Source organism: Myotis yumanensis, unplaced genomic scaffold, assembly GCF_028538775.1.
Source record: "Myotis yumanensis isolate MYYU_CA2020_CCGP unplaced genomic scaffold, mMyoYum1.0.hap1 SCAF_14, whole genome shotgun sequence".
Taxonomy (NCBI): Eukaryota; Metazoa; Chordata; class Mammalia; order Chiroptera; family Vespertilionidae; genus Myotis; species Myotis yumanensis.
The window spans coordinates 26894832-26920739 of record NW_027223765.1 but is presented as its reverse complement, the minus strand read 5'-3'; the positions used below and the strand labels follow the sequence as shown (position 1 = coordinate 26920739).

The 25908-nt window shown below is 36.9% G+C and overlaps 1 protein-coding gene across 3 annotated transcripts in view; it reads left to right on the top strand.

Moving 5' to 3' along the window:
• RYK (receptor like tyrosine kinase) overlaps positions 1 to 25908 on the top strand; it is an 84876-nt gene that overhangs the window by 53429 nt on the left and 5539 nt on the right. For 2 of the 3 annotated variants that reach the window (XM_070433436.1, XM_070433435.1), the window contains exons 9-13: positions 1079 to 1165; positions 5728 to 5797; positions 9600 to 9732; positions 11146 to 11255; positions 11419 to 11578. In XM_070433436.1, the coding sequence (XP_070289537.1) occupies positions 1079 to 1165; positions 5728 to 5797; positions 9600 to 9732; positions 11146 to 11255; positions 11419 to 11578 (560 nt within the window). Of the gene's footprint in view, positions 1 to 1078; positions 1166 to 5727; positions 5798 to 9599; positions 9733 to 11145; positions 11256 to 11418; positions 11579 to 13010; positions 13074 to 25908 lie in introns of those variants that run through there. The other variant, XM_070433437.1, reaches the window with a different exon arrangement.

Here is a 25908-nt window from a genome sequence, read left to right as displayed (position 1 = left end):
TAAATCACTTCATATATCTGTGTCCAATTTTCTCTTCTGTAAATTTGGACTACCCGGTCTACTCTTAGGCTAGTTACAATGAAATGATGCACATTAAATCAACTAACACATTTAGGTGTTAGATAGATATTAGTACCCTTTCCTTCCCCACTTGTTGGTCCTTGCTTTGAGTTTTAGGATATTGATTGGAGAGATGGTGAAAGAGGAGGACAGAAATTAATAATAAATACTTTGTTGAGCTCTTCAAGTTGTTAAATACAGTTACTCCCCCCCCCCCCCCCCCCCCCGCGCCCCTCCACCACCACCCCCCTCTGTAATTCGGTTAGGAATGTTTTGGATGCATGAGGCATTTGAATTTATCTGTTGGTTGGGATGCAGTAGGTCAATCACAGCTAATTGGGGATCTTGAACTGTCCCCAGTGGCAAATAGTAATTAACCAATGCAGATGTTTTGTGTCTGTTTTTGAATGTGTGAGAATAGTCCATTTCTCTCCTTTGTCATTGTGTTGAGGCTAAGCCCAGAAATTCAGATGCCTCTGTGGATACCCCACTGCTGAGCTTCAGTGCTCCTGGCTGTATCACTGGTTTATTTAGGATAATTCAGAAAGAATTCTCATGTACTTGTGAGATCTGGTATTTCTGAAAGCAAATTATTTCTTTTTAAAAAAATATATTTTTATTTATTTCAGAGAGAAAGGGAGAGGGAGAGAGATAGAAACATCAATGATGAGAGAGAATCATTGATTGACTGCCTCCTGCATGCCCCCTACTGAGGATCGAGCCTGAAACCTGGGCATGTGCCCTTGACCGGAATCAAACCTGGGACTCCTTAGTCCGAAGGCCGACGCTCTATCCACTGAGCCAAATCAGCTAGGGTGAAAGCAAATTATTTCATAGTAACAAAGAACTTCTAACAGTCATTAAAAGAACAAAGATTTGGGTCTTCTTACTCCAGGGCTATAGTAATGTTGTTGATCACATACACTCTTGTTATGTTTAAGTTATATTGTGACAGAAAGTTTTGTACTTATAATTTTATGAAGGTTATTTTATGATCTCTCATTTCTTTCCCGTTTAGGTACTTTTGGGCGTATTTTCCATGGGATTTTAATAGATGAAAAAGATCCAAATAAAGAAAAGCAAGCATTTGTAAAAACAGTTAAAGGTAGGAATTTTTTCCATACTATTTCCATAATGCTTTCCTGTTTAAGGTGGCTCATACCAGCTAAATTCTGCCTTAAATTCTCAGTGTGTGCCAGACCTTTATAAATCAGTCCATGTTAATTTAGCTCATATGAGACTATTAAGGAGCTTTGGGTAGTTCTCATTAAGGTATAGAAGCCTAATAAATTAAGACCTTAAACATTTATTAGATATTACTCAGGCTTTTAGTTAAACTGCATCCACTTGACTTCATTATTGCTACATATAATATTGTGGTTTTCCTAAGTTAAAAATCTTTGGTTTTCACCCTTAAAAAAACATTGTTAAAGGTGGTGAGGGGGAGTAGAAGAGAGCATAGGGGTGATAAATGTTGACAGGAGACTTGACTTGGGGTGGTGAATACATTGTACAATATACAGATGATATGTTATAGAATTATTACATCATTTTATTAACCAGTGTGACCCCAATAAATTCAGTTAGAAAAACAACATTGTTACAGTTTTCCCTCCTCTCTCTCTACCTGCCCAGTACTGAACACTATAAAGAAAAAAGATGAGCCCTGGCTCAGTTGGTTGGAGCATCATCCCATGTTCCAAGGGGTTGTAGGTTTGATTCCCAGTCAGAGCACATATAGCAGGCAACCAATTAATGTTTCTCTCTCCGCCTCTCTTTCTCTCTCTCTCTTTCTCTTCCCTTCCCTCTCTCTCTAGAATCAATAGAAATAATATCCTCAGGTAATGATTTTTTAAAAAGGGATGACCCACTGTACCTTATGTGAATTTCCTTCCTACTGCCCCTGCCTTTGCTACATAATGCTGCAGAAAATATCCATATCCATGTGGCCATGTGTGGGCATGTCTTGGTATAGTTTTGCATGTATGGCCGTAGTTGGACTTGGCTGCCCAAGAGGTATTACATTTAAAATTTTGAAAGAAAAAAAAAATTTTTTTTGAAAGATATTGCCAGATTGTTTTCTAAAAGGTGTAATACTAGTTTATATTTTCATGAATATATTAACCACCTCGAGAAATGTGATACCTACTTTTTCAATTATTGATTTATATCAACATTTTTTTTTTAAATATATTTTATTGATTTTTTACAGAGAAGAAGGGAGAGGGATAGAGAGTTAGAAACATTGATGAGAGAGATCGATCAGCTGCCTCCTGCACGCCCCCCACTGGGGATGTGCCCGCAACCAGGTTACATGCCCTTGACCGGAATCGAACCCGGGACCCTTGAGTCTGCAGGCCGACGCTCTATCCACTGAGCCAAACCGGTTCGGCTATATCAACATTTTAAAAGATTTTTTTTTAATGGAAATTTTTAGAGAGGAAGGAATAGGCAGTGAGAGAAATATCGGTGTGAGAGTGAAGCATTGATCATGCAGCTGCTTCCTGCACAAACCCGACCAGGGATCAAGCCCAAACCTGGGCATGCACCCTGACTGGGAACCGAACTGGCCACTCCTCAGTGCATGGAATGGTGCCCCATCAACTGAGTCACACCGCTAGGGCATGATTTACATAAATTTTTTAGTTAGAGATTTCCTAACAGAATATATTAGAATATTATTTATATATGGCTTATTCCCTAATATAAATTAAATACTAGTAAGACTTTAAAACATTCGAATTTTAATTATTTATAATTGATGTTTCTAAGAGCTTAAATAATTCTTAGTATTTAAGAGAAAGAAAAATGTGGTAATTTATAAGGTGCTTAGTGTCTGACACTGATATAGATTGAGATGATAAGATAATAATTTTGAAAAAACAAATTTAGCATTTTGAATGCAGAAATTAAGGGCAAAATTAAATTCAATTTTATGAGTAGGAGGTGACAACTTTATGAAGTTTACAAAGTTAGTTTGTAAGAACATGTTTCTAAATTTACTTAAAGTGATTCATGGACACATGTTTATTGTTTCTAAAAAGTTGGGTTGTACTAATCTAACAAAAATTCTTTGGGATTTGATTTCTTTGAATTTAGCAAAATTGCTTGTTTAAGGGTGGTACAAACACACACTCACACTTTTTATCTTTTCTAAGTAAATGGTTTAACTCAGTATATTGTTCAGTACTTATATTATTCACCCACTTTTTCTAGCCCCAAAATAACTTTAAAGGTTAACATTTAAATCAGGTCCCACCAGATTTTCTGTCTAGTTTTGAGGGATAGTGTACATAGTACTCTTCGTAAATATAAACTTTGAACTCTACGTTTAATAACCACTGCCTTTGGTTACACTTTCCCCATTTTTTAAGGAAACATTTCCCCTTAATTCTAGTATTTCTTCTGGGCTTTATAAATATTATTTGGACAGTTTAGCCTGGGCTGTTATTAATTAGTCCTGAATGAATCTTGAATTAACAAAAGAGATTTCTGTACAGAATTGGGTTGATAAAGGGTTGGAAGGGGAGAAAGAAGGAAATAATAGTGATAAGGAAACACAATGTGGATGCTGGGACTGTTTCACAAGATAAGGCTTCTCTTTCCGTATACACTTGAATTGGAGTCACTTGCTTGGTTCTACGCCTAGCCACTGTGATGGCAATGTTCTCTTTGAGCCAGGAGGAAACAGGAGAAAGCACAGTGAGTCCTTAGCCAATATATGGTCATGATTTGCTTGGAAACAAAGAGGAAGTGCTTTGACCACAGTCCTTGCCTCCAAATCGTTAGATAACTTCACATGATTTTCTCTGAGATTTATTTTTTTACAATGTTATGTTTATTTCTTAATTAAGCCTATATATAACTGAAAGTACTTTCGCAAATCTCTATGCTTTGTTACATGCCACACAATTAGAAGTGCAGCTTAAATGCAAAAATAATATGTTTTGAAATGATCATTGACCTTTACCTTAGGGCAAACTTTGGCTTAAAAAATTCATAGTTTTGCAAAGACACTTAATAGATATTCCAATATAAATTTCTAGAGATTAAAGTTAGGAATCTGAATATTTCACACAGGATTATGAAATTGAATTTAATAAAATAAATGAATTAATTTGAGTTTTTTTGTGTTAAGTTCTTATTTAATAGCTAATCTTTTGTAACTTGTGAATGTTTTTTTATATCATTTTGTTCTCTCGTAGCTTTTACAGTGTGAATTATTTTATGATATCCTTTTCAAACGTATCCATCTTGAAAATAGATCTTTCAGTATTTAAAATTAAAAGACTAGGACTAGACTGGAAAAGGGATCCAGGAAAATTATTTTTTTCTTAATAAGTGGGTAAAATTATTTTTTCTCCAATTCAATGTTTTCTTAGATCATCATCCAGTTCAGGTATCTCTTACTTAATAGAACATGTTTATATCAAAGTTAAGAACTGAAAAAATACTATGCATAAAATGACACATCCTGAAATTACCTTTTGTTCTATTTGGGTCTCTGTACCAGTTAATGGGAAAGTGGTATACGCTTACCAACTGGTGTGGCCCTCCAGTGATTACTAGTTTTTTATCCTAAAAACATCCTGCCAGCCCCCAAATAGTCTGGCTATAATTTTGTTAAAAATTATTTAGATTACAGAAAGACTAATAATAAGGCACAGCCTGTCGTTTACTGAGTGATCCTAAATGTTTAGCAGTTTTTAGACAACTAGAGTTTATTTCACTGGACATTGGTGTGGATCACCGTTTCCAAAGAAGTACCAAGTGTTCCACATCCTTGGCTTTTTGTCCACGTATTTGACATTCCGACAAAAGTCTTAACTAAGTGAAGCTTCCTGGAAAGGGACACTAATAACAAGTCGTGGGAGAGGGAAGTAAATTAAACATCTGTTAGAGTTGGAAGTAAATGAAATTTGCAATTTATCAGCTTTAAGGAGTGAATGTGACATGTAATCCTAGTGCCTGAGCTCAGTGGTCCCGATTTTACTGTTGGTTTTGCATTTTACTAGGTAGGGCTGGGATGTGGATCTTGGCTTTGCCAATCTTTGTATCTTCTCCTCCCTCTAATATTGCATTGGTCAGAAGCTTTATAAATTATTATTACTATTTTTACTGTTATTACTAATTTTACTGTTGACAGTAAAAACTATTTTTATGGTTTCTTTGAAAGTGTTTTTAAGGGTATACTCATGTTTTTGGCATCTATGACCTTTTTTTAAAGAATGACACTCATTTTTAATTTTATAATGAAAATATACTTTTTGCTTACTGGAAATGTTCTTTTCAAAGAGTGGAGAAATGCCTTCTCTTTAATTTTTTTTTCTTATTGATTTGTATAAACTCTTTAAAGAAGGGGGACAGAAAGGAAAAGGAAATTAGCCCTTTGTATGCCTTATGTGTTGCAGATATTCTTCCAATCTGTTATTAACTTCTCTACTTTGTTTATAGGACCTTAATTTCTAAGTTTTATGTAGTCAGATTTATCTTTAATGACTTCTGTTAGTATTGACCTATTCAACAAGACACTACCTACTGCAATAGAATTTTAAGCAAGACCTATTTAAATTTACTTGAGACAATTATTTACTAAAAGCAGAGAATAGTAATGCCATATGTATATACAGTATTGTCATTCAAAATAATGTCTTTTTCTTGACGTAGATCAAGCTTCTGAAATTCAGGTGACAATGATGCTCACTGAAAGTTGTAAGCTGCGAGGCCTTCATCACAGGTGAGAGGAAAAGCCACCAGCACTTGTTAAGCATGGTGGCACTGTACTTCACATCTTTATTTTAAGAACATTGTGATGTGTTCTGAATTGAATAGTGTCTTTTTGGATAGTTTGGGTTTTCTCTGAGTATAAAAGGGAAAGCCATGCTCATAGCATAAAATTTAAAAATGCAATCAAGTCTATACAAGAGCATATAAGCCCACATCTGGATAATCATAGCTAAGCATTGGAGAGTTTATACATATTTATGTGCATATTTCCCTTTAAAAATAGAATAATGATAGTATATGTGCTAAAAAACTTTGTTATGAAATTTTTGAACCTAGAGAATGCTGAAGTCAAGAATAATAAACACGAAAAGACTGCCTCCTAAATTCATTGTTAGTTATTAACATTTTGCCATTTTTATTTGCATGTGTACATTTAAGTGTATGTGTAACATCTGTCTAGATAGATGGTAGATATTTGTGAGTGTGGAAGTATTTTAAAGTAAATTGGACACCTTAACACTTTTGATTCATTTAAAAGAATATCTTTCTATGCCCTAACCAGTTTGGCTCAGTGGATAGAGCGTCGGCCTGCGGACTGAATGGTCTCAGGTTCGATTCCGGCCAAGGGCATGTACCTTGGTTGCAGGCACATCCCCGGTAAGGGGTGTGCAAGAGGCAGCTGATCGATGTTTCTCTCTCATCGATGTTTTTAACTCTCTATCCCTCTCCCTTCCTCTCTCTAAAAAATCAATAAAATATATTAAAAAAAAATCTTTCTATATAATTATATACTGTTATTATCCTTAGCAAGGTTAACATGCTTCTTGGTATAACAAAACAATATCTAACTTTTCATGTCAGTCACTATAAATTCATGACCACATTTAAAAAGGCTACTTAGTAGTTCATTAAATCCGTGTGCTACCACATTTCATTTAACCAATCTCTTGTTAGGTCATAGCATGATTTTTGTTGTTGTTGTTGTTTTTAATCCTCACCCGAGGATATTTTTCCATAGATTTTTTTAGGGAGAGTAGAAGAGAGAGGGAAAGACAGAGAGAAACATCGATGTGAGAGAAACACATCGATTGGTTGCCTCCTGCAAGAGCCTCGACCAGGGCCTGGGCCAGGGAGGAGCCTGCAACCAAGGTATGTGCCCTTGACTGGAACCGAACCCAGGACCCTTTGGTCCGCAGGCCAACGCTCTATCTACTGAGCCAAACTGGCTAGGGCATTCATAGTATGATTTTTAAAAAGATACTTGTAGTTCTATATGAAGAGCTTTTAAAATATATGTTTTATTGATTTTTAGAGAGAGGGAAAGAAAAACATTGGTATGAGAGTAGAACATGATCAGCTGCCTCCGGAATGCCCCCTGCTGGGATCAAACCTGAAATCTGGGCATATGCCCTGATTGGGAATCGAACCAGCAACCTTTTGATGCATGGGATGACCCCCAACCAACTGAGCCACACCGGCCAGGGCTAAAGAGCTTTTTTAAAAGCTTGATATTGGTCTTCTTCATAGAGCTATGACAAAAAGCTTTTACCTTCTGAGCCAACACAATAGCTGTTGGTGTGAATGAATCAAAATTACACTTTTTTTTTGGTCAGATCAGCAAAAAGTGTTTTTTGGGGGTGCCGCAGAATTTTAGTACTTTATGTGTGCCACTAGATGAAAAGGCTGAGCATCGCTGCCTTCCAGCTCGGACTCTGCAAGGACACTCGGCAGACTGAGAGCTGGATGCAGTTCTCGCCTAAGTTCCCACAGAACCCACCCTTCTTCCACCGTGTTCTTCTCTACGGCACCTGCTTCTGCTCTCATCCACTCTTCTTCGATCACAGACCTTCCTCCTTGTCCTCCTTTACTTTATGAAATGGGTGGAATGAAGAGCAGCCATTTGTACCTTGAAACATTTTCGTGCCACTTGTTACCTTTCCCAGAGGGGATTTTAATCCTCTGATGATTGAAAAATGATGTGGTCTCCTCTAGCAAACTTGCTGTGCCTGGATAAATGCCTTAAACTCTGCTCAGGGAATTGCAGTCGTGAGGAAAGGAGCAGAGGAATAATTTGGGGGGAGGTGGTGGTAAAGAGCTTGGGCACCTCTTCACATCCCCCCTGGAATGCTCACTTAATCCTGAGGGCACACTGGCTATAGTCACTGTAGTGTGCATGGGACTTCCAGGAGTATTCATCTCCCCTGTGCTCCCTTTTGTTCCCCTGGGAGGAAATGTCCCGGGGGAAGTGTGAGGGTTTTGGAATCAGATGAAGATTTGCTTTTTATTCTTTGTGTACTTGCTTTTTGACCTTGACATTACCTAACCTCTCTCTTCACTTCTGCCTGCGAAGTGGGACTCATCGTCACTGCCCCTCTCAGGCTGCAGTGCAAGCAGAAGCCTTACGGAGAGGTTACCGCATACAGGTTTACTTGTCTGAGTCCACATTTCCCCAGCCCCTCGAGCCAGTGCTTCCCCTCTGGGAACTCCTGCACACACAAGGGGAGCCCACAGCTTTCACATGCACACTGATGGTCAGGCCACAATGTGATGGTGGGTTTAAAAGAGAAACACGTATGCTCAATTGAGACAGTTTAGGAAATGCAGAAAAGCAAGATAGAACTGATCCAGAGTCCCACAACTCAACACAACAACTCCTTAATCGTGGCATCTTTCTGTGCAGTTTTATCCCTCCCTCACCTCCCATGACTGTAATTACCCTGCAAACAGGTGACTTTTGTGTCTTGCTTTCCTACGAGATCAGCTTTTACTCATGTTCTCGTAACAGCTCTTCTTTACTGACCTTTTGGACATTCAAGTGGTTTGCAACTTTTTGTAATTAATAGTAATTGTACTTGCTCTTGTAGCTTTTTTCCTTATTAAACATGTTTGGAAGCAGATTATGCTAAGTTAAGGAACAGGAATGTTTTTAAAGCTATATTATTTCTGTGTTTATCAACTATTTATTAAATGCTTGCTTTCTGTGATATAAAATATGAGGCATTAGGTGTAAAAATAAGAGTCCGTGTTAGTTTTTGCCTTCTAGGAGTTTTCAGCTTAGTGGGGAAGATAAGGTAATTATATAAAAAGTCACATAACTGTGGGAAAAATTAACGGTTATTTCCAGATACCAATTAGGCAGTAGGGTGAAATGTATTTATTGTGCCATAGAAATGAAAAAAGGAATAAGATTGTTTACCACATGCTTAACTTTGCACGTTACAGCAACATCTTATGGTTGGTGGGATTCCTATGTTAGAGGTATGGAAACTAAGGCCAAAAGAGATGGTCGCACAGACAGTTAATGATAAATTATGGTTTTGGAAATTGGATTCTAAATACCATGCGACCAACTAAGACCGTCTTGGCTTTTGCGACAGTTTCAGCCTCTGAAAGGCCTTCTTGATTGTCATACTCTTGTCCACCGTCTGCATCAGGCCTTTTTTAAAAGTGTGATGATGGACAGAATCGGTTATTATCATAATGTTCTCATAGTCAAACATTTGTCTCTAATTATCCTTTAGAGTAAAGATTGAGTGTGGCCAGATGTGTCTCCAGAGAATTCAGTCCACAGGAACCAGCTTTGAGTTTATAACTTTCCCCATCGAGAGAGTGCATCTATGGGAAATGTTAAAGTCTGCTTTAAAGGAGCATTTATAATTTTATGTTTTTAATGGTAATCATGTTTCTAAGTACATATGTTAGAGATAATTCTTATTTTATTTTAGGTTTTCTTTATTGTATTGCTGTTTATTCCAAGTAAGCTCCTGAAGTTTTTTCACTTGTGTTTCTCCTGATTTCTGATTATTTTATAGAAATCTTCTTCCTATTACCCATGTGTGTATAGAAGAAGGAGAAAAGCCCATGGTGATATTGCCTTACATGAATTGGGGGAATCTAAAATTGTTTTTACGGCAGTGCAAATTAGTAGAGGCCAATAATCCTCAGGTGAGAAAATTTGCCAAGTACCAGTTATTTACCAGTAGTTTCTGATATTGTCTTTGAAAGCAGATGTTTACATTCTTAACTATACTCTGTGTGAAGACCTGCAAAAAGAAACTCAAAGTGAATCAGAAGGTATAACCTGTTGGTCTAGAGCAGTGGTTCTCAACCTTCCTAATGCTGCGACCCTTTAATACAGTTCCTCATGTTGTGGTGACCCCCAACCATAAAATTATTTTCGTTGCTACTTCATAACTGTAATTCTGCTACTGTTATGAATCGTAATGTAAATATCTGATATGCAGGATATATTTTCATTGTTACAAATTGAACATAATTAAAGCATAGTGATTAATCACAAAAACAATATGTAATTATATATGTGTTTTCTGATGGTCTTAGGCGACCCCTGTGAAAGGGTCGTTCGACCCCCAAAGGGGTCGCGACCCACGGGTTGAGAACCGCTGGTCTAGAGGAAGATTGCTTTATGATTCCTGCCTAAAGGTGTACACTTTGCTGATGCTGAAGTTTTTCCTTGTCTACCCATTGTGTGTTTATTTAGAATCACCTCAAAATCTCTGTAACACCCTCCCAGTAACACCCTCCCAGTCATTTCACGGCTGTACGATGTTTGTCATCTAAGCATTTCTTTCTCTGCACTGCTTGTGCCATAGCTGTGAAGCATTAGTCACATTGCAAACGCATCGTGATGGTAGTGGTGCCAAAACCTAGTAGGTGTTTGCTGCCGCTGTACCTTGTAGCCCCATTAAGTTTGTTTCAAGATGTTATAATAATGTACTTACTACGGTTGCCAGGAGAACATGGATTCAGAGGCTGCATTGAGTATTTGGCTTAATATGTTTGACATACTTTGTAAACGGGCAGGATTAAAGCTGGTTCCTAACCAGTGGTTGGAGGCTAAAGCCCCAGCATCACTTGGGGAGGAAAGTCATTCCTCCGCCCACAGAACGGGCATCCTGGCTCCAGGGAGCACCCCAGCGTGGAGAGAGCTGTAGGCTTGTCGTCATCTGAAAATGGTCCCTAGGGGATAATCTCCTACTAAAAACTATTTGAGAAGAAAAGAACTGGTTGTTGAGTAATAAGCATCTGAAATGTTACCTTGTGTGTTCAGCATTGAGCAGACACTTATGAGCAACTAGCTGCTCTGTGTGCTGGATGCTGGGGAGATATATACCTAACAGATGAGAGAAGGAAATGGTAAATTATTTTACAGAGTAAGGACTATAGTAGCTAGAAGTACAAGGAATGTATTCCTAGTCAAAAGTAGCTTTAAAAAAAACAAACAGCGTGTAAGTATTAAAAGTATTTTGGGATAGAGTGGGATTATGGAATAAAATAAGCAGCTGCCATCATAATTTTTGTGCTAACTGCAAACATTGTCATTTTCTGTTCCCACAGGCAATTTCTCAGCAAGACCTGGTACACATGGCTATTCAGATTGCCTGTGGAATGAGCTATCTGGCCAGAAGGGAAGTCATCCACAAAGACCTGGCTGCTAGGAACTGTGTGTAGGTGCCACAGGCTCATCGCTGTCAGCCGATGTTTAGTGTTCCTTGGATTTGGGGTGCTTTCCAGAAATCACAGTGGGAATTACGTGTATTTAAGAGTCACTGTGACCTATATTTTTTAAATATCCTGATTGCATTTGATATTTGTATCTTTACGTTTCAGCATTGATGACACACTTCAAGTTAAGATCACAGACAATGCCCTCTCCAGAGATTTGTTCCCCATGGACTACCACTGTCTGGGGGACAACGAAAACAGGCCAGTTCGGTGGATGGCTCTGGAAAGTCTGGTTAATAATGAGTTCTCCAGCGCTAGTGATGTGGTAAGTGCTGGGGCCCGGATTTCAACAAAATGGAAACAAGGCTTTCTGTTTTAAAATAATAATAATAATTACCATTATTATTATTATTATTGAAATCTAGTAACTTTTCCCTGAAATTTCTCATTGAGAAAGCAAGTGTAGTTAGCTCAGTCAGCCAGTTTACAGAGAGAAGCTGTGACCCAAACTATGGTCCATCGTTGTGTGGCATCTCACAATAACCCGATGAGGAGCACTGTTAACACTATGGGGCAGCTAACTAACTACTATTATCTCAGTATTAAAGGTGACAACATTGAGGCTTAGAGAGGTTACAATATTTGATTATTTTTATTTTCTCATTGAAGTCTCAGAATGACTAAGTGGTCCCAAGATCACAAAAATTTACTGTTTTCTTTTTTAAAATGACCTCTCCTAAGTATTACGACCTGTGTAATTTATAATTCCTCAGATGTCACTCTTTCCGATGTCACTCTTTCCCTCTGTCAGCTTCTGGGTGGTCTGCCCACTCGAGCAGATCATGTAGTGGGATTCTTTATACTTAGTGATGTTCAGTTTCAGAAGTCACATATACTTATGGGTATTTTGCAGGCATTTTTAAATTCTGTCACTTTTTATTCTGTTTTGAAAGATGAATTTATTTTCCTGTCTCTTACTGGACTTTATTGTAGTGAATATTCAGAGGTTAACTTAAACTGCAGATAAGGTAGGTATAAGTACAGGGAGCTATGGAAACATATTTTTGGTCACAAAGTAGCTTTTTGAAACATTCAGAGTGTAGGTATAAAGAAGTATTTTGGGATAAATGGGATTGTGGAATAAAATAAACAGTTGTGCCTGGCTGGTGTGCCTCAGTGGTTGAATAGTTGACCCATGAACCAGGAGGTCATGGTTCGATTCCCGGTCAGGGTACATGCCTGTGTTGGGGGCTTGATCCCCTAGGGCAGGGGTGGGCAAACTTTTTGACTCGAGGGCCACAATGGGTTCTTAAACTGGACCGGAGGGCCGGAACAAAAGCATGGATGGAGTGTTTGTGTGAACTAATATAAATTCAAAGTAAACATCATTACATAAAAGGGTACGGTCCTTTTTTTTTTTAGTTTTATTCATTTCAAACGGGCCATAGTTTGCCCACGGCTGCCCTAGGGTGTGCAGGATATAGCTGATCAATGATTCTATCTCATCATTGTTATTTCTCTCTCTGCCTCTAAAATCAATAAAAACATACTTTAAAAAAGAAGCAATTGCCATCATAATTTTTGTGTTAACTGCAAACACTGAATGATCAGTGATCATTCAGTAATTGAAATTATTTAAGACTTCTGTATTAAAAACTTGATATTTTCATTTAAAATCCTTGACATTAGAATGATTTGATAAGGGGAGAAACCCTCTCTTATTAATTAAAATCTAATTACCTTTTTTTCTTTTTCAGAAGCGAGGATAGTTATTTGATAATAGGGTGCCTTTTTATATACCAAGTGTCTTGATTAAATGTGTTCACTTGATGTGGGTGAACAATTTACTTACGTTGTCTTTTGCCTTTTTTCTGTTAATTAAAGTCTTCTATTGTGCATATCTTCAAAAGACTTTGTTTTAACTTAACTTAAAATCAACCACTCTCAGGGGAAAAAAACAACATATCTGACACTTGTCATACAGGCAGAGTAAATATGAGTGATAATGAGGAAGGGAGGTTTTCCTTGAGGAGCAGCTGCACAAGTTCACAGTGTATAAAAACTTCTTGCCATAGCTGTTCCCAGCCAGAGGCTTGGGTGGGAAAATACATCTAGTCTCTCAGATCTGAACCCTAAGGGCTCAGCTTGTATAGCAGTGGGGAACTAGGCCTCTGTTTCCTCAGAGCTTTCATAATAGAATAAAACTTCTCTAACATTGTCAAGAAGTTACAATTTCAAGTAAAACAGTACAAATATGCAAAGCATCTAAAGAAAACCTGGAAGCTTTCTTTAGGGAGAAGGGTTGCTTTTTTGTTTTTTGATTTTTCTCAAATAATATAAAAAGAGAAAACAGAATTGGAGTTTTAGGCCAGCACACAGCTACTGTATTGAATGACAGTAAGGACCAATTGTACTATTTGATAGGGTGCTTGTTTTTAGGGTTACCAAATCTTTAGTCAGGAGTTCTGAATCGTAGCTGGAATTCTTCACCAGTTTCTACATTAAGCAAAGCTTTGTTTATAGGGTGTGGGGGAAAACAGGTTTAACTTTGGTTTTAAAATACAGTTTTTTTGTTTTTTTAAATATATTTTTATTGATTTCAGAGAGGAAGGGAGAGGGAGCGAGAGATAGCAACATCAGTGATGAGAGAGAATCATCAATGGGCTGCCTCCTGCACGCCTCCTACTGGGGATCAAGCCCAAACCCAGGCTCGTGCCCTGACTGGGTATCGAACCCTCCCAAATACTAGTATCTTTTGCCTTGGATAATTGAGGTTTAAAGGAAGAGGAATACCCTTTTGTTTCCTAAGACTATGATGTTGCTGTTAGTGTAAAAATCCTGTTTTTCAATTTTATAGGATTGAATATTTTTTGAATTCTTAAATCAGCTACATCAATGATAATAATAATAAAAATTACTTGATAAAAAGGAAAGATAATTCACCACCCAAATGCAATATGTACTACTCTTAATGAAGAGATTAAATATAAAGCTGTGTGGCCTATCTGGTGTAGCTCAGTGGTTGAGTGTCAACCCACCAACCAGAAGGCCACGGTTTGATTCCCAGTCAGGGCACATGCCTGGGTTGCAGGCTTGATCCCCTGTATAGGGCATGCAGGAGACAGCTGATCAGTGATTCTCTCCATCATGGATGTTTCTATTTCTCTGTTCCTCTCCCTTCCTCTCTGAAATCAATAAAAACATTAAAAACACACACCATGATTTAAAAAAGAAAAATATGAAACAGAAACAGTCCCATAGATACAGAGAACAAACTGATGGTTCCCAGAGGGGGAGGTAATTAAGTACAAAATTCCAGTTATAAATGTTTGCGAGTGTAATGTACAGCATAGGGAATAGTTTTAATAACAGCAAAATTATTAATATTGTAATAACTTTGTAATGGACAGATGGTTACTAGACTTATTGTGGATCACTTCATAAGGTATATAAATACTGTATACTAGAGGCCCCTGTGCATGAAATTCGTGCATGGGGGCGTCCCTCAGCCATTTCTGCACCCTCTCCAATCCAGGACCCCTTGGGGGATGTCCGAATGCCAGTAGTTGGACATCTCTCTCTCAATCTGGGACCGCTAGCTCCTAACCGCTCACCCGCCTGCCGGTCTGATCCCCCTAACTGCTCTCCCCTGCTGGCCTCATCACCTCTAACCACCTCTGCCTCGGCCCAGCCACCATAGCTTTGTCCGGAAGGATGTCCAGAAGATGTCCGATCTAATTAGCATGTTACCCTTTTATTAGTATAAATACTGCATCATTGTATTGTACACCTGAAACTAATATAATATTGTATGTTAACTATAATTCAAAATATATTTAAAAATAATAGTATAAATCAGGAAAATGTATAGGTATAATCATTATGCTTTTTTTCTTTATGGATGGAGTTGGGAGTTTAAAAGCTATACTTAATTTTCTGTTTTTGGGCTGAAAAACATCATGCAGATTCACATGCAAAACAAATAATATAACCTCACTCCCACCAGAGTCCCTACACATGTAAAATACATATTTTAGGTATAAATGTAACAACTAATTATATTACTGCCTTGGAGGGGACATTTTCTTTGTCCTTTTAACATTTGTGTTTTTTGTTTTTTTGGTTTTTTTTAGTTAATAACTCTACATGATTTTTTTAGGAATATACTAATGTTTTCCATCATACAAATAATACATTCTATCTCTGGGTTGTGTTTTCACAATTTTTAATGGAAAGATTCTATATTTCAATATGTCAAGATTCTTATAAAGCTAATATCAGCTTTTAACTGTTGAACTTAGGAAATGCGCACAACTAGATTTGACTAGTTATAAATCTCCTTCAAACATTATTTTAAGATATGATGTCATCATGGGCATTCTTAAGAATTTCTGGATATTGTTTTTATTCTGTTTTCATCAGATGTGAATTCCATCATAGATTTTTTTTTGGTGACTTTCTTTTCCTTTATTTGAAAATAATTTTTTGATTTATATCTTCTTTGAATTCTTTAGCTAATTGTAGCTAACAATTCTGCTGTTAAAAGACTATCTTTTATTAAGAGACTAAATGCAACCAAGAATGCACAATTAAGAGTTTCGTTCTTGTTGGTTTTCTTGTCTTTATGGTATTACATTGTGTTTAAAAAGCATTTTCTTGGGATAAACAAGTCAAGGAAATGGTTTTAATGCTAATCACATCAGTGTGGTTTATGGCCACAAGGAGATCCTTTAAGATATTGGAACAGTTTTTAGGGTGCAGGGCCTCCATACTGTTTATTTTGTAAACATGAAGCATTGCCCGGAGGAGGGAGATCTGTGAAGTTACCTGGGTAGGACATTTAAAGGAGAGGGCTTCTTATTACCTGTAAGCACTGCCTGGTCCCTGGGAAAGTCATGGCCACGCCCTGAGCAGACCTGAGCAGGAGAAACTCACATTCATAACTTACCCCTGAGGATTGGTCTTTTGACCTAAAACTACTCTAGTATCAAAGATAAAACTGTACTTTTCAGAGAATCCTTTCCCCTCCCCATCACCATTATATCCGCTATACCCTTCTCCACCTCCCCACCCCACACAGTCACCGCACTGTTGTCCGTGTCCGTGAGCTCTTTCTCTTTTTTTCTCAATCCCTCTAGAAAACTTTTTGTTTTATGTTTTATCTTCATTATTAATTTTAGAATAATGCTGAGATGCCTAATATGTATTTGCTGCCATTATGGTTGCAGATTTTATATATCAATAATCTTAGACTTACTGTTTAAATATGAAATTCAGGTTAAGAGGAATTGATATAAAGGCATTACGGAAAAGCTAAAGAGATAATAGTATTATTCAGACACTAGGAAATAAAGATTTGAAGTTTAAAATTAAGATACTGTTTAGTTTTATTTAAAAGTATTTATTAGCCCTAATATTTCCTGGGAATGAGGAATAAATGGGTTCACTTCAAGAACAGTTAATATATTTTCAGAGGTGACCAGTTGCTATTTTTTGATTGAGTAATTGCCCTGATGTATTTCCTGTGTTTGGCTCTCCCTAAGAATAGATATTTTCCTTAAGAGATCTTGTTAGCATTCCTGCCCTGCCCTTTGTATGTAACACTCCCTTCAGATAGACCCAGTGCTCTGGTGGAGCAGTGTCTTGGCATCTGGGACAGTGGAGGAACATGCCATGAATAGCAGAAATGTATGCCTGCCTGGTAGGCATCCAATGTTGGCTCTTCTGTCTTCCCTAATCACAGAGCCTAGGACAGATTTACAGCAGTAGGAGTATCTTTTCAGTCACGTGTAATATTATGCCTAAAGATAGCTGATTTTTAAAGTTGTGTTAGCAACACGTACTGAATTTGATATGTGATGCAATCAATGCATTTTATATAGTCATTGTACATCTGGGTATGTTGTTTAGCTGGAATAAAAAAATATTAGCCACAGTGATAAAATCTGGAGGAGTATTAAGAGTTTTCGTTAATAGTTAACATTGAAGAATTATTAAAAGGACCCGATCCCTTCAAGGGTTACTTGTATAAATTTATTGGATCTTAAAGTTTAAGTAGTAAAACTTTTTTAGAGTAACATAATCCTGTAGTTGTATATTTCAGTTACAGCTATTGAAAAGGCCTAGAAAATGTGTCTGAAAAATTAAAATTCACAGAATAATAAAATCTTTAAAAATTGGATATTTAGAAGAGATATATACTAATAAAGCCTATATCTTGTGCACAGTGGAGTGTCAGTTTTGAAAACTTGTGAAAATTGCTTAATGTTAATAAGTCTAGTAAACGCAATCTTCCACTGCTAGGAATATTTCTCCATGAATATTTCTTCAAAATGAAGGTTTAAAGATCCAAACTCCTTCCCCTGTTTTTTAGAGCCTCTATTCCTTAATCTTATTATCCTAGTCCTTTTTTAGCTTCATAAATCCCCTGTACATTTCCTTATATTCTGCATTACAGCAAATCTGGAATTCTTGCTGGTTCCAAACATACCAAGGCCTTTTATGACCTTTTTTTAATCCTCACCTGAGAATGTTTTTCATTGGTTTTAGAGAGAAAAACATCAGTTAGTTGCCTCTCGTACTCTCCCCAACCAAGGATCAAACCTGCAACCTTTTGGTGCATGGGACCACGCTCCAACCAACTGAACCACCTTGCCAAGGCCCTTTATGACCTTTGATTTTGTCTTTTCAATTCCCCAGAGAATTTTGTACCGACCTAATACCACCTATCACATGCTGCCCCATATATTTATGGACAAGTCATTCTCCCCAGAATGGGCAATGGGAACACTGCCTTACTTATTTTCCCTTAGCAGATGTTCCATAGTTACAGAATTGAAGTTGACATCCATATATATGCCTTTGGGGTCATTTATTTTAAGAACAGTCTCAGCCAGCAGTACTGATCTTATCTTTGGAGAGCTGTGTACTTGACTGTGTGAAAGAGTCCTGAATGGCCTTACACTGGCCTCTTCTCTCTATTTCCATGTTGAATCCTCACATTTCTCCTTGTCCCACTCCCATAGACTTCCCATCAGATATCCCATTTGTTCTCTTGACCACAGTTATTATCTGAGTAAATGATTTATTAATTCACCTTCGTGGCTAGAGCTCCCCACCCACCTACCCTTTTAACTATTAGATCTATTGCATAAATGTCTACTGTGCCTTTTTACTCAGGGCCCATGTTTCTGAAAACTTGAGTGCAATCTTTGATTTGTACTTTTATTTAGTTATGCTGTTGCAATAAATCCTAAGCCACTGTGAAGATGCAACATAATTGAAGACAGTGGGTAGAATATCTGGTTTGGGGAAACATGATTAATTTGATATGGGGCATGTTGAGTTTAAGAATGTGGGTCTGGAATTCTGTACAGGCATAGAAGCAAGATATTAGAAACTGGACATTAACTTCCTACAAGTGGTGATTGAATGAACTAGAGCATTTGACCCTAGAGGTAGTGAATATCTAGAGAGAAGAAAGCCAAGGGAATAGGGACTGTTTGTTTTTCATTAGTGAGAAAAGAAAGAAAATGGAGAGATAGGAAGAGAATCCAGAGAATGCTGTGTCATATAAGCTGGGGAAGGAAATAGTTTCAAGGAGAATCTAGTCTGTAAACATATTTGCATTGGTCAGAAAGAATGAGGAAATCATGGGGGGGGGGGGGTGACGAGTGAAGAAAGAGGCTTTTGAACAAGCAACTTTAGTAAATCATTAAAGATAGATGTGATATTTGACACTGTGGAAGGTGAAAACATGGCGGCAATAAATATATTACACTTTGAAGTTCAGCTATGAAGAGAAATGAAAAGATCATAGCTTGATGGGATGGCAGGATCAAGAGAGGCTCTATTTTGTTATTTTTTGCGTTTTGTTTTTATTATGTTGGGTTGTTTGGTTTGTTTTTAGGCCAGGGAAGCAAGAGGGAGAAAGAGGTTGGAAACGTGGTTATTGGAGGGGAGGTCTAAGAGATGATGGGTGAGTGCGCCCAGGAGTCCAGGTAAAGATACAGTCTTGGCACAGGAGGAAGTCCACCTCCCTTCTGAGATGGAAGTAAAGCAAGAGATAGGAAAGAGAAGATACAGAAAATTCCTGAAGAAGGATCTCTTACTGAGCTGGTGGACAGCTTCAGTTTGCTGAGTATGTGTGTAATTGAGGTCCCCAAAGACATGAGTGGAGGGTTGGGTGGATAGAAAGAATAATGAAGAAGTAACCACTGAAATAATTCCAAATTTGGGGAAAAATATAAACCCATAGATCTAAGGACTCAGCAAACCCCAAACACAGGAAACCTGAAGAAACTAAACCACAGCACATAGTCACATTGCTCAAAACTAGTGATAAAAAGAAAATATTAAAAGCAACCAGAAAAACAAAACTACATGTTAATATGTTTAACAAAGGGACCAAGGAAAGGATGGTAGCAAATACCTCATTGGAAGCAATGCAAGGGAGAAAACAGTGAAGCAGCGTTTTTAAAGCACTGTAAGAAAAAGCTATGAACATAGAGTTCTGTAACCAGGAAAGTATCTTTCAAAAATGAAGGAGAAATAAAGACTTTTTCAGAACAAAATAGCTAAAAAAAATTCATCACCAGCAAACCCACACTACAAGAAATGTTGAAGGAAATCCTTTAGGAACCAATGATACCATGTGGAAATACGGATCTATACAAAGGAACAAAGGGCACCAGAAATGGTAACTGCATGGGTAATACATAAGTTTTTTTCTTATTATTTATATCTCTTTAAAAGATAATTGAAAACATTTCCAAGCCCTCTCAGGAAGTGACCAAATAGAAAGTCAGTAAGTTGAATGACAGTGTCAACCGACTAGATCTAATTAACAATTATAGAACACTCCATTCCAACAACAGCAGGATGCATATTCTTCTCAAGAGCACATGGAATATTTACTAAGCTAGACCATATTCTGGGCCATAAAGTAAGTCATTAATTCAAAAAGATTTAATTCATAAAATGTAGGGTTTTGTGAATACAATGTAATTGATTTAAAAATAAGAAATAGGAATCTAGAAAATCCCCAAATATTTAGAAACTAAATAATATACTTCTAGATAGTTCATGTGTCAAAGAAAAAAGCAAAAGGGAAATTATAAAGTATTTAGACTTGAATTAAACACATTTCAAAATTTGGTGATATATACTAATAAACATCAATATTAGAAAAGGAGAAAAGTCTCAAATTAGTGATCTTAGTTTTCAAATTAAGAAACTAGAAAAAGAACAAATTAAAAACCAAGTAAGTAGATAAAGGAAAATAATAAAGATTTAATAGAAGACAGTGAAATGCAAAACAGAAAAACAAGAGAGAAAATCAGTGAAGCCAATGCTTAACTCTTTAATTATATCATTAACAATAAATCTCTTTCCAGACTAAGAAAAAAAAGAGGTTACAAATTAACAATATAATGAATAAGAGGTAATATAGGTTCTCATAGGTATTCATTAGTAAAATATTATGAACAACTGTTTCCCAATAAATTTAGACACAGACAGATTCTTTGGAAGAGAAGAACTTTCAAAGCTCACTCAGGGAGTAGATAATTAGAATAGCCCTATATACACATTAAACAAATTGAGTCTTTAACTAAAAGCCTGTCCTAAAAGAAAACTCTAGGTCCATAATGAATTCTAGGGCACTGTTGAGTACCTCCAACCATTCCAGGAAGAAATAATACATATTCTATATAATTTTCAGAAAATTGAGAAAAAAATACTTTCTAATTCATCCTATAAGGTTAGCATTACCTGAAACAATACCAGACAAAGATGAGAAGAAAACTATAGCTCATTATTTCTCATGATTCTAAATTCAAAAATTTTAACCTAACATTTAGTAAATAGAATTCAAAAATATATTTTAAAAATAGTATGACCACATTAGGCTTTATCCCAAGAATACAAGTTTGTTTTACCATTTCAAAATGGTAAATTTTCTGTATTAACATACTAAAAAAGAAAAACCAGATGATCATCTCAATAGATGCAGAAAAGTATTAGAAGAAAATTCAAAGTTCATTCCTAATAAAATTTGCTAGCAGTCTAGGAATAGAAGAGAACTCCCTCAATCTGATTATGGGCATCTACAAAAACCAAAATCTACAGCTAGCATCATACTTCCTGCTGAAAGACAATGCTCTTTACCTGATAACAGGGACAAGAGGGATACCCACTCTCATCACTTCTCTTCAGTATTGTACTTGAGGTTGCAGCCAGCACACTAAAGCAAGAAGAGGAAATAATCGGCAATAAAAGATTGGACAGGAAAAAGTACTATTTGTGGATATGACCATCTATGAAGAAAATCCAATGAGATACACAAAATAGCTACTAGAACTAACAGATGAGTTTATAAAGATTTCAGGATACAAGATCAATGCACAATAATTTGTTGGATTATTGTACACTAATAATGAAAAATCAGAAATCAAAGGTTTTTTTAAAACATAAAAAGCATCAAAAATATGAAATTCTTAAAAATATATCTGACAAAACATATGAAGACCTATACAATGAAAGCTATAAAACATCCTTATGAGAAATTAAAGACGTGTATAAATGGAAAAGTATACCATGTTTACTGGTTAGAAAACTTAATGTTAAGATATTTGTTCTTTCCAAGTTGACATAAAGATTTAACATAGTCCCCAAAAAATCTTTGCAAGCTTTTAAATTTTTTTGGTAGAAATTGGCAGGTTAATTCTAAAATTCATGTGAACATAATAGGACCTAGGGTAGCCACTACAGCTTTGAAAAGAACAGAATTGGAGGTCTGATTTCAAATTATAGTAACCAAGACAGACTGGTATTAGCCTTAAGGTAGACAGATCAGTGGAACAAAATAGAGTATCTAAAAGTTGACCCACATAATGTACGGTCAACTAATTTGCAACAAAAGTGCATAGGCAATTCAATGGAGAGAGAATTTTCTGTTAAACACACAGTCCTGGAGCAATGGGTATCCAACTACAGAAAAATGAACTTGGATCCATACCTTCCTCCATACACAAAATTAACTCAATAGACTATAGACCAAATTTAAAATCTAAAACTATAAAGTGTCTAGAAACGTACTTAGAAGAAAATCTTGGGACTTTGTGTTAAAGATTTCATAGATAAGACACCAAGACCTATTAAAGAACAATTTAGACTTCATAAAAATTTAAAATTTGTGCTTTTTGAAATAGTGTTGAGAATGAAAAGACAAGTCATATGGAGAAAATATTTGCAACACATCTGATAAAGGACATATATGCAGGATATATAAAAGTACTCTCAAAACTCAGTAATAACAAAGCAACCCAAGACAAAAATGGGCAAATATTTGAAGAGACACTTCACCAGCAAAGATATATGAATGGCAAATAATCACATGAAAATAGGGTCAACATCATTAGTCATCGGCAAAAGTGCAAACTGAAACCACAATGAAATACCATTACACATCCATCAGTATGACTAAAATGGAAAAGACTGTTTACAAGGATATGGAGGACTATAGCTCCTGCACTGCTGGCGGAGATCTAATATGTACATTCACTTTGGAAAACATTTTGGCAGTTTCTTAAAAATTTAAGCGTATATGTACCATATCAGTCATTTTTCTGCTGGATAAATGAAAGCATATGTCCTTACAAATACTTGTACACAAATGTTCATAGCAGCTTTATTTTTAGTAGCTAAACCTGGAAATAATCCAGGTGTCCAACCGGTAAATGGATAAACAAATCACTATATTCATACAATGGACTACTTATTCAACAACGAAAAAGGATGAACTGTTGAAACGTGCTGTGCCAGGGATAAATCTCAGAATCCTTATTCTGAGTGAAAGAAGCTCGGCAAAAAAAAAAAAGTGTACAGTTTAAATATTTCATTTATATATAATTTTAGAAAATACAAACTAATCTATAATGACAGAAAGCCGATGGTTACGTAGGAGTGGATGGGAAAGGGTTAGAGCAGGAAGAATCTTTTGGAAGTTATGGAGGTGTTTATTTTCTTGATGTGGCAGTGGCTTCTGGGGTGTATACATAGGTCAGAACTTATCAAATCGAACACTTTATGCGCAGGTCATTGTGTGTCGGCCATCCTACAATAAAAATGAAAAAGGTCTTTGTGATCTGACCACCTCCGCTAACATATCTAAGACGAGTACCTGAATTTGCTGGCTCTTAAGACACAGCTAGGATTCTTGTTAAAAATACTGTGTTCCAGGCCTCAGAACTTTGAAGATAGGACTGGGAAGTCTATACTTTAAACAAGTACCCCAGATAATAATTCTTGTTAGTCAGGCTTGGAAAGCCCTTGGCCCAATTAAATTAATTGCACTTTGGTGATTGGAACCCATTTCCACTTTCCACGAGAAAGGGATGTTAGGTATCTAGTATTAACAGAAAGGCCTAGCCATAGAACACTTAATTATGCTCTTACTGTGGTCAGATAGAATAATCAAGAATTTGACAACATTTTTTTCTCATCCATGTAGTATACTGAGCTCAGCCTTGCATTTTAAGTTCCTGAAGTAACAGCATGGAAATCTCTTAGTAGCCCCACCGTTAGTTAACATGACATAATAGAGTAAGAAATAATTTTATCTATACAGTTTTTGACAAGTCACATCAGAATACGTTGTTAGTTGAAAAGAATGCTTTATATCCTGTATATTAAAAATCTATAAAATAAGTTGTGAGAAGAGGAATAAAATGAATAGAATTTGTTCTTCTCTAAATGTTCTTTAAGTGGACATAGTGTTACTGAACTCAAGGGGTTCAGGGCTGTTGGTAGTTTTATTTTCTTTCAGCAAGTGACAAAGATGGGACTCGCAGCCATAGCTCTGCCTCTCTGCAAGGAGGCTTAGGCCTTGCTTATATACACTATGTGGTCAAATACATGTTGATTTCTTCATTGTGATTGGCTTTCCTTATCTGGTTGAGTTCCTGTTAGTTCATTCTGTTTACAGCTGCATCTGCAAAATACTCAACCACATTTTAACATTTAGTAAGAATAGCACTGAGTAAGAACGGCCCAGACCTTGAGACCCTTCTAACAGTAGCCGCAGCCTTTTATAAAACTCTGGAAAAAACAACTTGACCTTCTTATCACTCCCTTTCCAATGACGTCAAACAAAAGGAAATTATAGAATAAGTCTGTCTGAGTTTTAAATGGTCCAGTTATCAGAAGACTTTCAGAGAACAAGTTTTCCACAAATCATCCTTGTGCTATTGGTCTTGATTTTTTTTGAAGGGTTGGTGAGCCAACATGTAATTAATCACTTGTTGGCTTTTAAGGAAATGAAACTGCAGTGCACCCTTTGGCTTTATTGTCCTTTTTGGGCATTTATTAGCATTGCAATTTTTAATATGAGAACCTTGCGTGAATGCTCAGCGATAATGTGGACAAAACAATGCAAAAGAAGTAATTTTTAAAAGTCAGTTTCTACTCATTGAACTGTTGCGGTACCTGTGCGCACTCCGGGTCTCAGACACCACTGGCATGACTGTGGAAGTCCCTTACCGTCCGAAATTGTTAGAATGTTCCTCCCTTGTGGGGATGGAGCTACTCCCGTGTACAAAGTGGCAGTATCCATATGTTATTGCTTCCCACCATTTCTTCCTCCAAACTCTGGTTGGATTGATTATCCTTCCCCACAGCTGCTCCAGGGGAGGGAAATCCCTTCTAACCAGTTTCCCTTCTTTGGGTTCTATTCTGTGTAGTGCACTACCTTCCCGATGGAAGTTGGGCACAATTTTAAAAATTTAGCATCATTTGTACTAATCAGTGTCAGTACTAAAAGTTCATGGAGCCCTAACCGGTTTGGCTCAGTGAATAGAGCGTCGGCCTGCGGACTCAAGGGTCCAAGGTTCGATTCCGGTCAAGGGCATGTACCTTGGTTGCGGGCACATCCCCAGTGGGGAGTGTGCAGGAGGCAGCTGATCGATGCTTCTCTCTCATCGATGTTTCTGGCTCTCTGTCCCTCTCCCTTCCTCTCTGTAAAAAATCAATAAAATATATAGTTTTTTAAAAAGTTCATGGAGAGGAAGGTATTGAAGTAGACAAGTAAATACCTATATGTAAGCATGCAGCTTCCTTTAACTTTTATTAACTTGACAGCGTTTTTTCATTTTTTTAAGTGGAATAGAATGGTCCCCTTAAACCAGTAGACTCTGCTTCTGTGGAGATTCAAAATGTATACATCCATCTCCATCAATTTCCTGTCGCCCCACTCCACCACCACCAAAAAGCACAGACCTCAAGGATGGGCATTACTGCTCCCAAATGGTCACTGTTAATGAAAAAGATACTAAGTTCCAAAAGGCTGAACGCTTTGGTTTTGGTATTTCTTGTAATGCTGGCCTCAAAATGAGTTGAGAAGTGTGCCCTCCTTCCGGAAGAGTTAGTGTAGGGTTGTGTTGTGGATTGAATTGTGTCCCCCCCCCCCCCCCCCCCCCACACACACACAAAATAGGTGCAGTACCTCAGAATGTGGCTTTATTTGGGAATAGGGTCATTACAGTAAAATGTTAAGATGAAGTCATACTCATTTAGGGTAGACTATTTAATCCAGTATGACTAATATCCTTATAAGAAGAGACCCCATGATATTTGAGGGAAGAATGTCGTTTGAGAACA